The sequence below is a fragment of the Balaenoptera musculus genome, chromosome 3 (assembly GCF_009873245.2).
Source record: "Balaenoptera musculus isolate JJ_BM4_2016_0621 chromosome 3, mBalMus1.pri.v3, whole genome shotgun sequence".
NCBI lineage: Eukaryota > Metazoa > Chordata > Mammalia > Artiodactyla > Balaenopteridae > Balaenoptera > Balaenoptera musculus.
Genome location: NC_045787.1, coordinates 87,169,397 through 87,184,476, shown reverse-complemented (window position 1 = coordinate 87,184,476; position 15,080 = coordinate 87,169,397). Strand labels below are relative to the sequence as shown.

The following is a 15,080-nucleotide window of genomic DNA, read 5'->3' as shown; positions in this document are numbered from 1 at the left end:
CTCTGTCTGACTTATTTCACTTAGCATAATACCCGCTAGGTCCATTCATGTTTTCTGAATGATTTCCTGAAGGGCATAATTCAATACCTCTGACAGCCCTGTATAGGAGAAAGCAGAGGGTAGGCTTGTCTTTTGTCCTTTGTTCTTACCGTTATATTTTAGCTCACATTTATGGGGTAAAAAACATATTTTTATGAAAGTTTTAAAAAATTAATTAATTTTTAAAATTAATTAATTAATTTTTAAAAATAATTAATTTTTGGCTGTGTTGGGTCTTTGTCGCTGCGTGCAGTTTTTCTCTAGTTGCGGTGAGTGGGGGCTACTCTTCGTTGTGGTGCGCGGGCTTCTCATCGCCGTGGCTTCTCTTGTTGCGGAGCACAGGCTCTAGGCGCGCGGGCTTCATTAGTTGTGGCACGTGGGCTCAGTAGTTGTGGTACACAGGCTCTAGAGCGCAGGCTCAGTAGTTTTGGTGCATGGGCTTAGTTGCTCCGTGGCATGTGGGATCTTCCCGGACCAGGGCTTGAACCCGTGTCCCCTGCATTGGCAGGCAGATCTTAGCCACTGTGCTACCAGGAAAGTCCCTTGTGAAATGATGGCTTATGTTAAATTATTAAATATTATTTCCACAAGTTAACATATTGTCTTTCCTTGGAATACAATTAAGTAGGAATCTGTTACTCTTTAACATTGCAGAATTAATGGTGGAGAAATTAGACAAATTTATGATTTCCATTTTCTCTCAGTGTTCGATGCATCCCTTGGGAATAAGTGATGTCTTTATGATTATTTTAAATTCTTATTGGATCATTAAACTTAGACACATCAGTGATTTAAATAGTGGAGAGGAGGAAAGCATGAGGGACAGAGTTTCCTCTCTAGGTGGGTACTGAATTAAGGAAGAAGTTATGTATAGTCAGAATTTTGGGAATTGGTAATTGATGTCTTGTTTCCTCTGAAATATCAGAGAATGTATAATTTTGCCAATTCAAGCTCAATTGAGGGAATATACTTGAATATGTTGCAAATTCTTAAAACTTTATTCCTCTTTCTTTCTTAGAAGCACAGATGGCCACTTAAGAACTATTTTACCAGTAAGTTTCTTTATAATGCACCTTGAAAGTTCTTTACATTTGAAGCTCTAGATTCTATAAAATGTATTCATACCTTAATTAATTTTTTCCATGAATTCAAAACATGAGTTTACCTAAGAATACCAATATTGTAGGAAAAGCTGATTTCATGTTTATTACTACTTTTTTTTTTTTTTTTTAGAAACTCACGTTCTTTTATTTATTTATTTATGACTGTGTTGAGTCTTCGTTTCTGTGCGAGGGCTTTCTCTAGTTGCGGCAAGTGGGGACCACTCTTCATCGCGGTGCGCGGGCCTCTCACCATCGCGGCCTCTCTTGTTGCGGAGCACAGGCTCCAACGCGCAGGCTCAGTAATTGTGGCTCACGGGCCCAGTTGCTCCGTGGCATGTGGGATCTTCCCAGACCAGGGCTCGAACCCGTGTCCCCTGCATTGGCAGGCAGATTCTCAACCACTGCGCCACCAGGGAAGCCCTATTACTACTTTTATGTGGATACTTTTTTTACAAATTTTAAATTATTTGCCTAAATATTTCTTAAATTATTGCTAGTCTAATTATCCTCAATAGTTAATGCTGGATGTTAGAATCAAGGAGGATGACCTACTTTATTCATTTTATCTTGCAAAGAGAGCAAAGGAGAGGGGGAGGGAGAGGGGGAGAGGGAGGGGGAGAGAAGCCATTAAATGATGACATAGCACTTCTGCAATCCAAAGGACTTTGAGTGGAGAGGTGGCACCTTGTTATGCTTTAACAGATACAAAAATATTCGTAAAGATTTAAAGTAATACATTTAGCAGGTATGAATTATTTGAAGGCATTCTTCAAGGAACCATTCCACATGCTTAAATACAAGGATTACCATTATAGACAACCCGCTGAGGCACAGAAATGAAGATTAAAAAAAACTTCTTTTCTTAGAGTAAAATGTTCTTTCTATAATTCATATGACTTGTCGTTAAAGGGAAATTTCATGTACAGGTTGGTAAAGCTTTGCTTTTCTACATTAGTTTCAACAGTTGCTTTGAACATGTGGTAACAATTTTGAATGTTTTTTCTGAGAATGTTTTATTGACATGGTGATTTAAAAAAAAATTTTTTTTTAATTTTTTAATTAATTAATTAATTAATTTTTGGTGTGTTGGGTCTTCGTTGCTGCACGCAGACTTTCTCTAGTTGTGGTGAGCGGGGCTACTCTTCATTGCAGTGCGCGGGCTTCTCATTGCAGTGGCTTCTCTTGTTGCAGAGCATGGTCTCTAGGTGCTCAGGCTTCAGTATTTGTGGCTTGCGGGCTCTAGGGCGCAGGCTCAGTAGTTGTGGCGCAGGGGTTTAGTTGCTCTGAGGCATGTGGGATCTTCCTGGACCAGGGATCGAACCCATGTCCCCTGCATTGGCAAGCGGATTCTTAACCATTGCTCCACCAGGGAAGTCCCCGACATGGTGATTTGCTTTTACTTGCTGAGCTGATATATATGATTGTTCTTTAGAATCTTTTAGATCATTGTTACAGAATCTAAGACCTTGAGAAAATCCAAAGACTCTACTCAGAGGCCTCAGATCATATTCATATTAGCTTATGCCTTTTCTAAGAATACAGGTGTAATGGATTCATCTGATGGTGGACCAGATTCGCTATGCGTAATGAGAAATTGAGAATTTTCCAATTAGAACGTAAAGAATAGCAGCAGTACCTGTTACCTAGCTTTGTGAATTAAATAGTGTTTGCCTCTCTGCTGTCAGGGAAATTCGATATCTATAAAGCTCTCTTGAAGGCCTAGAGTTAATTTCTGTGACTTTTACCCTCGTATCAAGGAAAGGCGTAGTCAGATATGTGTTTCATGTATCTTTCTATATGTAGTATAATATACTTAAATGGTATTTAAATTCTCAGGCATATGTTCACTGCCAACTTTCAGAAAACAGATGATTGCTGGAAATCACACCAAATATATTACTGTGCTTTTCCTAATCTTAGTACTTTCATTTGTACCAGAAATTTTTGAAGCAATTCAAAAATAGTGTTTTTTCAGAATTCTGTTTTTCCAAAATTTGTTATCAACATAGGATTCTGATTTAACAAAAACTTGCTGATTTGATTCTGTACTTATGATGCTTTTTAACCCTGTCCAGCTCTATTCTTCAATCACATATGAGTATGTTTCCCATTGTTGCTTAATTGCTCTGAGTACACCTAAGCCAGTTTTATATCTGGTAACAAGAAAATTTCCCAGTTATGAAATTATAAGATTGGAAGAAATCTTAGGAATAAACTAGTTCATAGGTACAGATTTAGAAACTTTGAAGATATGTCCAACTTGCTTTCCAAAATGCTTATGCCAATTTATACTCTCACCAGTAATGGAAAGGTGTTCTCTTTTCTTTATATCATCTCCAACACTTTTGCAAGAGGACTCAGCAGTTTTACTGCTAGGTACATATATACATAAATATGCATATCTTACAGAGGCTTTTGAACATGTTTTCAGAGACGTGCGAGAATGTCCATTGCAACATTGTTTGTAATAATTTAAACATAAATTGATAATATAACTGATAAATAAATCACTGTATATTAAAGAATTGGAAGTGGTTGAATTAATGGAGTAGATTTACATATATCTATGTCTACATCTCAGCAACATAATGTTGAATGAAAAGATAAAAGCAAATTGTAGAAGGATGTATAAAATATACTTTTTATAGAAAGAATAAAACCTGGAAAATACTACTTTATAGGATTGGTGGAATATTATTTAGCTTTTCAAAAGGTTTATATAATATGGAGAAATGTGTGTTGTGTATAACAGGGTAGAAGGTCATCTGTGATTATAGCTACAGGAGAGCGACTACATAATGCGTTTACTGTTGTGTGTCCTTTTGTTTGTAACCTGCTTGTTCTATAATTTTGCCAACTTCTTTTGGCTCATTGTCAAGGAATCTTGAGAATTTTGAAAACCAGATATTAGATTGTATCAGGACAATACAGTGTGGCTATAAGGAAGGTTTCTTTTAAACTGTTGTTTGATTCATCTGATAAGGGATCAGGCATTTATTGAGTAGCTGTTATGTATGAAGCCCTAAACTAAAGGGATCAGACTTGATTTACCTGTTCTAACTAAATAAGAAAATAATAATAGCTAAGAACAACCACCTCTGAATAAACATGAGAAGATTTACATCCTCCTTATTAATAATTAAAGAATTCAAAGTGAGAACACCTTGAGATCATTTTTACCTTGCAGGTTGGTGAAAATAAGAGGTGTGACAATACCTGGTAGAGAAAGAGACACTCTCTCCAATGAAAATCAGTCAGTATAGTCTTTCTGGAAGACAGTGTAGCAAAATCTCTCAAAATTAAAAAGACACATGTTCTTTCACCCAGAAGTCACACTGTAAGGAATACTGCAGATAACTTTCACATGTTTTTCAAAATATATGTACAAGGATGTTCATTGAAATACTGTTTGCAATAACAAAACAAAATAGACAACAAAACAATAGATAACTTAGATATCCATCAGTATAAGATTGGTTAAATAAGTTTGTATATTTTCACATGATAGAATACTTTGCAGTTATTATATAATTGAGATAAACCTATGTATGTTGATATGGAAGGATCTCCAAGATATTATAAGTGAAAAAAGAAAGCTGCAGAACAATGTATCAAGTATTAAACTGTTGTTGAAATTGGAAAGAAAAATAAAGAGATACATATACTGTACACAAGCATATACATTAAACAGTTTTTTTGTAAGCAACTATAAGAGACTTGAGTGATTACCTTTGAGAAATGAAAGTGAAGAGAAGATGGCTTTTACTTTTCATTTGATACCTTTCAGTGCCCTTTATATTTTCTAAACGAATACAGGTTTAACTAGTATTTTTGAAAAATGCTAATAGGGTTTATCTCTGATTTTGTCTTTTTACCCTTCACCCTTATTCCTACTTTCATGATAAAATAACACCGGCTACAACAAGGAAACAAGCAAAAATCAGTAAGTGACCGAGTGATTATATAAAACACAAAAGCAATTATGTTTTTGGTGAGCATAGATGGTGACTGAAAAACACCCTTCAAAATATGTTGGTATTAATAGTTATTTATTGTCTTGTTAGTTTAAAACATGATGTAAAGTTCAGGACAGTAATGGCTAAAGCCAATTGGTCATTAACTGTGATAATCACTGACCTTAAAAAGGAGAGTTGGTCTTCTAAATGATTTTCTGAGGTTGTTAATAACTGTATTTGAAGATTAGCAGTTATGTTGTGATGGTGACAAGCGTGCCAAAAGACATTGGCCCCATTCATATGAAAAATTGTGTTTTTAGTGTGTAATTTGCAATAGCATTCATCAAAATTATTCATTCTTTCCAAAAGGAAAAAATTGATTGGTAGCAGTCACAGTGCCAAGGTTAGCATTAATGGTGCTGAAACATCTAAATTTCCTGGCTTTTAAACCTTTTAAAAACATTTGAAGAGATTTATATGGTTTCTTGGATCTGTAACAGTTCTTAAAAAATAATAAGGTCACTTTTTTCTTGCATGCAAAAAATGTGTTTCCTAGATGTAGAAGAGAGTTGTCAGCTTTTTCTAACTATTTTTACAATCTCTTCGTTCATTGGGGTTTACTTTTGGATAAAGGAAAGAGGAGTTAGTTTCCCTGCCCTAATGTGGTAGCCTCCATTGGGACTTCCCCTGCACTCATATTTTGTTAGTATAGGAATATGTCTAGTTGTGGGCAGGTGACCTCTAATAGCATGTTTCAGAAAATACGGGTCAGATGTGTGTTGTTGTTCTCAGCTCTGCACTGCTCCTCGGGGCATCTTGCTTGGGGTAGTGGATTATGAACCAAGGCCAGAGTAGAGGGCATATCTAATGCAGGGGTGCAGTGTGCTCCCTTTTCTTTCTGTTTCTGTGTAAGTTGCACTCTTATGCAAGTTCATGTCCTTACAAAGATACCAGACAAACAGCTTCACTATTTGAATAAGTTAAATATAGAATTCTCCCAGTTTGTAATAAAATATGCATGATACTGTTTTTAATACTGATTTGATATGTTTCTGTAAATTAACATGTTGGTACAGAATAAAGCAGTATATTTAGTAGTGTTGGGCCAGATCATAAGTAGGAATCAGCCTTCACTTTTAATCTTTTTTTTTTTACCATGGTTAAAAGTCATGTTCAGAGGTCTTATATCAGTCAGATGCATTCCTGGCTTGTCTCATACCATCCCTAGCAGGGAAAGAGACTGAAATTCTCTTTTCTTAAAGCAGTAAAAGGGATAAAACATGTCTAGACATTGTAGTGCAGGGTCAGGAAGGACTTAGGTCTCTAGGCCACATGATCAAGATCAGTGTGTCCATTTGTTAGTTGAGAAAGAGAAAGGAATAGGAAGGAGGGAGGATTAGGATGGGTTGAACCTGGCTTTGAATTTTTCTCAGCCTATCCCTGCTTGAATGTTTCAGTATCAAATATAATTTAGAAAACTCAAGAGGAGAGGTAAAGTATATTGTATTAATCCAAATTGTTACTCTTTGTCTTCCTCTTCCTTACTTCCCAGTGTTCCAAGATTTCTTTATCGTTTCTTTTCCTTTTCAGGAACTACTTGTTATTTTTCAGGGTAGGTCTGCTGGCAAGAAATTCTGTTTTTCCTTCATCTTTGAATGAATGTCTTGGTTTCCTGTTCACTTCTGAAGGATATTTTTTCTGGATATAGAATTTCGGCTTGACAATTCTTTTCTTTCAGCACTTGAAAAATATTGTCCCATTTCCATCTGGTGTCCTTGGTTTCTGATGAGAAATCTGCTGTAATATTGAATTGTTTTTCACATTCTAACTATAGAGAGATTTTGCTGCTTTCAAGATTTGTTTGTCTTTAGTTTTTAGTAGTTTGATTATGATATGTTCTGGCATGTGTTTTTTTTTTTAAGTATTTGTTTTATTTATTTATTTATGGCTGTGTTGGGTCTTCGTTTCTGTGCGAGGGCTTTCTCTAGTTGTGGCAAGGGGGGGGCCACTCTTCATCGCGGTGCGCGGGCCTCTCACTATTGCAGTCTCTCTTGTTGCAGAGCACAGGCTCCAGACGCGCAGGCTCAGTAATTGTGGCTCACGGGCCCAGCTGCTCTGCGGCACATGGGATCTTCCCAGACCAGGGCTCGAACCCGTGTCCCCTGCATTGGCAGGCAGATTCTCAACCACTGCACCACCAGGGAAGCCCTGGCATGTGTTTCTTTATGTTTATTCTTTTGGGGTTCACTCATCTTTTTGAATTTGTAGGTTTATTTCTTTAACCAAATTTGGGGAAATATCTGCCATTATTTCTTTGAGTACTGTTTTAGTTCAACATTCTTTCTCTTCTTTTTTCTGGAATACTGATGACATGAATATTACATTTTCTGCAGTCTGTTTTCTCTGTGTTTTTCAAATGGGGTACTTTCTATTTTTCTATCTTCCGTTTTACTGGTTTTTTCCTCTCGTCTTCATTTTGCTTTTGAGACCATCCAGTGACTTTTTTCCTTTTGATTATTTTACTTTTTAAGTTCTAAAACTTCCATTTGGTTCTTCTTTATTTCATCTGTTTCTTTACTGAGACTTTTTAAAAAATTTGCTTCAAGAATGTCTGTACTGTACTTGTTTACTGAAGCATTTTTTATGATGTCTGATTTAACATTTTTGTCAGATAATTCCAACATCTGCATCATCATGGTGTTGGCATCTCTTGATCTTTCCCTGGGAACCTGAGGACAACACAGTGGTGAATTCCCTGGATTGTCTTTTTGCCTCACACATCCCTCATTGGGTCCTGGAGAAGCTAGCAACCTGGAAACATCAGTGAACACAGGCCAAAACAAAAACAAAAACAAACCTCAGGAAAACCGTGCTGTCCTGCTGTTTCTAGCCAAAGGAAAAGTCTACATGTATTTGTTTTATATATGATGCCCAGGGTTTTTTTGTTTTGTTTTGTTGTTGTACTTGGTGGGAAGAGTAGGATAATAAATCTCATTCTGGAACCAGAAGAGAAGTGCTGGTGTGAACGTTAATCCCTGACATGTGGCGAATATGAATCACGTCACTTCCTAGCTTCATACAGATGAATAATACAAACCCCCAGAAGCCATGAATACCCTGAAGATTTTTAGAAGGCAGTAAAAGTTAAATGCCATGAGTAAAAATTAAAACATGATCAAAACTTAAAAAATTCAACTTTGAATATCAAAAATTTAGATATATTTATTTTTAAGACATATTAGTTAAAAATTTCAAACCTGACATTAGAAGAAATCTGATAACACATAAAACAAAGTTAACTATAATAGGTTATATTTTTATGAAAGTGACCTTATTTATGAGAAAGCTCTAATCTGATAGTCTTACCTCCATTTTTACAGAATATAAAACGGAGGTATAGAAGATTAAATAATGTGTCCAAGGTGGCCACAGTGCTGCCTAAGGCAGAGCCAGAATTTGATACCTGGATTTTTCATTCTTACCATATGTTTTGTACATTCACGTCTCTGGGCCCTTGTACCTATTGTTCTGAGTGGTCCTACCTCACCTCCATGCCTGAAATGATCTTTTAAAGGTCTCTCCTTTGTGACTTTCAAGATACCATTTGGTCCCCCCCACAAATGTGTAAAACGAATTGCTTTCTCTTCTGTGATCCAAAAGCAATTTTTGCATGGCTATTTTAGCATTTATCTCTTGTTATTATGGGTATCTGTGTACATTACTCCTCACCACCGCTGCACATACATACATATTACACAGGGCTTTTACATACTTGATGATAAACATTTGTAAATTGAATTAAAATTAAAATCTGACTCCCAGTTAGGCACTACTTTGTCATTGCATTGCCTCCTCTAAATAGTTAATGAACTCTACAGTGTTAGGTAAGGACAGATTGCCTAAGATTTCAAAAGACCAAGCCTCTTCAACTAACTAAACCAAAAATCTCATTGAACAAAGATGTTTTTCTTTTGATGCTTTTCTTTTTTATGAAATTCCAGAAACTTAGTTTTCACCCAGATTAACATATAATCTTTTCTCTCTTTCGCCAAATGAACCAATTTATTTGAATACAATTGTATTGAGTTTGTATTATATGAATTCTTTACATGCATTATATTTTTTAATCCTCACTCAGCTCAGTGGGGGTAGGTACTGCAGTAACTGAGATGAGAATATTGGGATTTGGAGAGTTAAGTATGTAGCTGGTGTGAGGTGAAATGAGTGACTCAAATCTAGTCCTTGTGACTTCAAGTCTTAACCACCTAAAGTTGTAGAGATTCCTGCCGGCCCATTTCTTTTTATATACATGCTTATATACATAGCGTTTGCCAGATCCTGATGCACATATTTTGAAAACATGAGGAAGAGGGAGAGCTTTGTGGTAGGGGAGTAAGGGAAAGTGCAAGTTGTATGGCATCTATTCCTCATTCAACCCCTGGTACTTGGTTTTAATTCCTATGGTTAGAGGGAGAGGGCCAGAAACTGAAGAAACTGTGTATGGAGAGACAGACGGACATTGTGAGATGGTGGCCCCATCGGGGCTCAGGTGGTGAGGTTTGGGGCAGAACTGGGGCAGAGGCCATTGGTTCCACTTCTGCAGTGCTCTGGCACTCCCAGGACTAGGAACTTCGATGCCATGACACTGGAATGATCATAAGAGGCAGGAAAAGCCTTGAGCTCTGTTGAGTGGCTCTGCTGCAAGGCACACGGAGGCAACAGGAACCAGAGCAAATCAGCACCTGTGGGACAGCAGCTAAAGCTGAGCGCTTGGGCAGGAGCGAGGCACTACTTTGGGCATCCCAGAGAAGACTATGGAGAAAACTTAGAGATGCTAATTTCCATCAGTCAGGCTAATGGGGAATTCTAGCTCCCTAATTAGGTCACTGAAAACAAATGTGTCCCTATTTTATAATTCCATGCAAGTGAGGTCTGGGATATATTTGATTATTGTTTTCAGACAAAGTACAGGCGAGAAGCTGTGTAATACAAGCACATTATCACCATGTTGCCGAAGCCGTTGGCTTTGAGAATTCCTGGAATGTATCCCTCCACTAAGCATTTCATATTTGTGTACATTTAAAGTACCTTTTAATACTGTGTTCTAGATGTATGTCTTTTTTTGCAGTCCAGTTATATGTTGGAACAGTGATTCAGTGTTTTAAATTTTTGCTTTATATTTTGGGTCTAAACTAGCGAATTGGCTCTACATAGTATTATGTTTCTTAACAATTTTTTTTAAATGTACGTTTTTTCAATATATAGGGGAAATATATAAACAGATTTTCAAAAACTTGTTTTTGGCTTACCCAAGCAAAGTGTATTTAGATGCATTGTATATTGTTTTATAATACATTTTCTCCTTATTGCATGGAAGAATAAAGGCCAGGGAGAAATATGGTACTAATTTATATCTAATATTTTATAGGCTAAAATAATTTACATCCTATTTTTCTAAATTTTAAGAAAATGTACATTTTGTTTCTTAAAATTTTCTAAACTTATTTTTTAAACATTTATTTATTTATTTTATTTATTTATTTTTGGCTGCTCTGGGTCTTAGTTGTGGCACGCGGGACCTTTGTTGCCACGTGCAGGACCTTTGTTGCCGCATGTGGGATCTTTAGTTGCTGCATGTGGGCTCTTAGTTGCGGAATGTGGGATCTAGTTCCCTGACCAGGGATCGAACCCGGGCCCCCTGCATTGTGAGCGTGGAGTCTTAACCACTGGACCACCAGGGAAGTCCCCAAGTTTTCTAAACTTATATGAGAATTATTTAGGTTAAAATAAGAGAATCAATTTTAAAAAGCCTTCTCCCATGGTTTTTTTACCTTTTTTAGCATTTGTTTTCTGTGACAATGGAGTATTGATGTAGAACTTTGGAAAATAAGAACATAAAGAAAATTAAAATCACACACATAGTCCCACTGCCAAGAGGTAGTTAACATTTTATCTCCTCAGTTTTTTCACTCTGCTTATATACCTAATAGAATGATGTTTAAACTCCTAATAATTATATATCCTGCTTTTTCAATTACATTATATTTTCCGATTTCATTAAATGTTTTAAGAAAATATGATCTTTCATGGCCACATAGCAGTCTATCAAAAATATATACCATCATTTAACCATTATCCTAATTTTAGTACATTTGGGAGGCTTCTGTGTTTTTTCATTACTACAAATACTGCTGCATTGAGCATCCTGGTCCACAAATCCGTCTCTTGTCTGCTGAGCCTATTGCTCAGAAGTCCCCAGATGTGCTCTTTTTGGGTAAAAATGTGTAACACCTTTAAGACTTTTATACTATAGTTTAAATAAATGTAAATAAAAATCATCTAGCACAGTGCCTGGCAAATAGGCACTCAAATACTGACTGTTAACATAGAAATTCTGCAGTGTACTTGTCATTTCATCCTCAGTGATATGGTTTTTCTAGTACCTGCCTTTCCTAGATTTGACTGATTCATTCATGTATTCCATAAATGTTTAATGAGCACCTACTATCTGTCCAGCCCTGTGAAGGTATATGTTAACTTGGACTTGGGGAATGTTATGAAAATACTTAAAAACCTCCTTTGACCCCCTTTTCCTGGAGAGATGAATCTGGGTCTTGATGTTGTATAACGTGAGCTCTGCCCTTTCTGAGCTTCTGATTTAAAAAAATGAAATGAAACATATTTATACAACATAACTTTTTTTTTTCTTCTGCCAAAACTGACAAGGGAAGTGCCTTTTTCTCACATTCTTGTTACTGAGCATGGCTTCCTCTGTGAAGGTTAAGGGTGTGGACCAAGTGGACTAGGTCAGGGTGGGTGATGGACTCGCCATCTTACTTCCAGTTATTGTGGGAACCTTATTAAAGGAGGTGGGATTTTATAAGCTGTTTGAAATGTAAGAAAGAACATTTAGTGAGCTGTGAATGCATTTGTCTGACATGATGAAAAATGTATAACCTAATTTTAGGTTTTGTTTTTTGATAATAGGTTTTCTTGTTTAAAGAATGTTAAACATGAGTATGCAAGAAATGTTCTATATTCATACATTAGGGTGTTTGTATGCTTTTTTTTTAAACAGGTGATTATTGGCTCTCATTTATGATTAAAACATAGATTGTTAGGACTTTATACCTTGGTTAGATTTTATTCATCCTGGGAAGCATTTTTCTCTTGTTAAAATATTAAAGCCTAATCTGAAATATTTTCACAAACACAAGTGACTTTTTGAAGGTCGTGCTCTTGCTTGTATGTATTTTCTTTTTGCACATTATGCATCAGCCTCCCAGGAAAGAGGTGGTTCTTTGTGGTTATAGAATATTATACTTATAAATCAAACTAATTATATATTGATGAGTTAAATTCCTTATAATCACAGGTAAGAAACTTTGCTATTCTACTTATTATCTAAGACATTGGATATTTAGGAGCATTACAAAGCCCAATTTTGGTGTATATACCTTGTTGTGCTTTCCAAAGGCTTTAACAACAGTAGGAATGTACTGTCATCTCCAAGGGCTGTTAGAGTAAAATAATTTGTCAAGTTAGAACATTAAAAGTAGAATCAATATACTTTAGAATCAATATACTTTAGAATCAATAACCTTAGAAATATAAGGTTATTTGGATTACTTCCTTTTATTATCTATAATTTTAGATATATTACAAAGTACAGGTAAACTTGTTTTATACAGTTAAACTTCTTACTTTTATTTTACTGAATGAAAGTCTCATTTAACTTACATTTTTCCATTGATACATAACTTCAGCCTGGTGAACAAGTATAGAATAGACAATTTATGTATTGTCATTTATATTTCTTTTTTTTTTTTTGTCATTTCTATTTCTAATGGCCCAGTGGTAGGTAGGTGGGACATATCATAACAGAGACTATCATTAAATGCTGCTTTATATTCTATCAAGTATAATGATAGGAATAAAAGTTAATTTTGTACAATAATGTTTGAAGTGCCAGCTCCATGGAACTGGGGAAAGGAAGTGTATACATTGAGTAGTGACTAATCTTTATTAAGCACTTTGTATGGTATGTGTCCAGCACATGGGAATTCTCTTGGAATGCTCACAAGAACCCCATTGGGTTTCTATCTCATTTTCACACTTTTTGGAAAACAGATAACTTCTTTAAGGTAGTAAGCTAGCAAGATGTGGAGCTGGATTGCAACCCAGTCTGAGTTCAGTGATTTCATGCAGTCAGATAATCTTACATTTCTTTTTGAGATAAATAAAAAGTTTAATATCATTGATTTGAAATGAGTACAATAATTATATTTAAAATGCTTTCATTCCATATTATGACCAGCCAGTTAAGAAAGGTGTGACAGTGGGCATAAAAGATTCAGAAGAAACATGAGGAAAAGGAAAGGGAAGAACCAGAGAAAGGAGGTAAGGTGACAGATGGAAACACAGGAAAGGGGAGAGGACAGCAAATGTCCTGGAGAGGAAGAGATCTTCAGGCAGAGGTTGAGGAAGGAAGCAGAGAATGCCCTATTACATAGAAAAGGAGAGAACCCAGATGGTTTGGAAGTCTAAGTTACCTTATAATGGTGGCTTTTCCCTTGCTTTGTGAATCTTAGCGTGCCTTTCGAAATACTAACTAGCTCTTCTGCTATTCAGAGTACTTCCCCTGTTTTTTGTGTGTTAGCCTTCTGGGACTTAAGTTCATTTCATCCTTTGCAATGAAACCTCAATCAAAGTTAGATGATTCGGAATTCAAGTTGTGTTTACTACTTCTGTTTTTTCCTGTTTTCTTACATAACTCATGATACATCCACACAATCAAATTTTGGTAAGTGATCTGTCTGGTGGATTTAATGTAGCCTTCAGTCATATTCTTATGATTTTCTCCTTATACTCTTTGAAATGAATCCTCAAACTAACCATATCTCTTAATTTAAAAGTTTTATTTAGAAATGAAATAAAGCTTGACAGAATGGAAGAGGCTTTATTTTCAGAGAATTAAAACATATTTTCTGTGATATGACCACAGAATTAATTGTATGTTTATGAAGCAACTACTTTATTATCAATTATGTTTAAGGTCGCAAATTTAGTGCTCATATAGATTCTTTGGTTGTATTTTAAGTATATTATTATGTTGTAATGAAAAGAGTACTGGGCTCCCATGTAACCCTGTACAGATTACTTTAACTTCTCTGTTTCTTCCATTTGTAAAATGGAAATTACACCTGCCTGTTTATCTAACTGGGTGAGTGGACAGATGTATATGTGTACTAGAAAATGCCTTGTAAATATTATTGCTGAATACAACTATGGCTGTTAGGTTAGTAGATTTCTTTTTAGATTACTCCTTTCATTAATTAAAGGATGAGCAGATGCAGAATAGACTAATTGTTCTGTTTCATTTACATTACCCAAATATTGAATTTCAATAAAATAAAGCAGTATTCGTCAAAGAAACTTGGTCAGCATATTAAAGGAAAGTGGTTGAGTCATACCTAACTTATCATAGATCTTTTTAATAGGGACAAATATCTGTGCCATTAGTTCTGGACCAATGTCTTTCCCTTTCACAATACTTTAATGCATAACTTATAAATCTCTTTTTATCAGCCGATCTGACTTTTCCAAACCCAGACTAACATTAAGCAAGACAGGATGAGCAAAAATCAGGCAAGGTCAAGTAAGCAATCAAATGATCAGATTCTCATTGGACACTAATGGAATTTTAGACTTTTAGAAAATGATTAGTTATGAATCTCAATGCCCTTTGTTGACAAAAGGTCAGTTTTTATAAAATTGTGGTAAATTTTTAATGAGATTTTTAAATTACCGTGTTGGATTGTTATCTCTATAAAACTATACATAGTTCATTTTTCATATTAAGTCTCACATGAACATTTTTGCTGGAATGATAAGGGTATTATGGCTCTGATTTTTAAAAGAGCCTATTGTTAGAGATATACTGAAATATTTACTGATAAATGTGATGTTTTAGAAGTGCATG

General features: G+C 35.6%; 1 protein-coding gene and 1 non-coding gene across 7 annotated transcripts in view; one reads left to right on the top strand and one right to left on the bottom strand.

Annotated features, from left to right (window-relative positions):
• Positions 1 to 15,080, top strand: part of FBXL17 (F-box and leucine rich repeat protein 17) — a 472,180-nt gene that overhangs the window by 116,663 nt on the left and 340,437 nt on the right. The window contains exon 6 of one of the 6 annotated variants that reach the window (XM_036846595.1): positions 7,770 to 8,067. The exons of the other annotated variants lie outside the window; for them this stretch is intronic. Within the exon in view, the coding sequence (XP_036702490.1) occupies positions 7,770 to 7,831 (62 nt within the window). The 3' untranslated portion in view covers positions 7,832 to 8,067. Of the gene's footprint in view, positions 1 to 7,769; positions 8,068 to 15,080 lie in introns of those variants that run through there. 6 annotated transcript variants of the gene reach the window in all.
• On the bottom strand, positions 10,767 to 10,839 carry TRNAC-ACA. The gene has a single exon. It is a non-coding gene; the product is annotated as a tRNA-Cys (tRNA).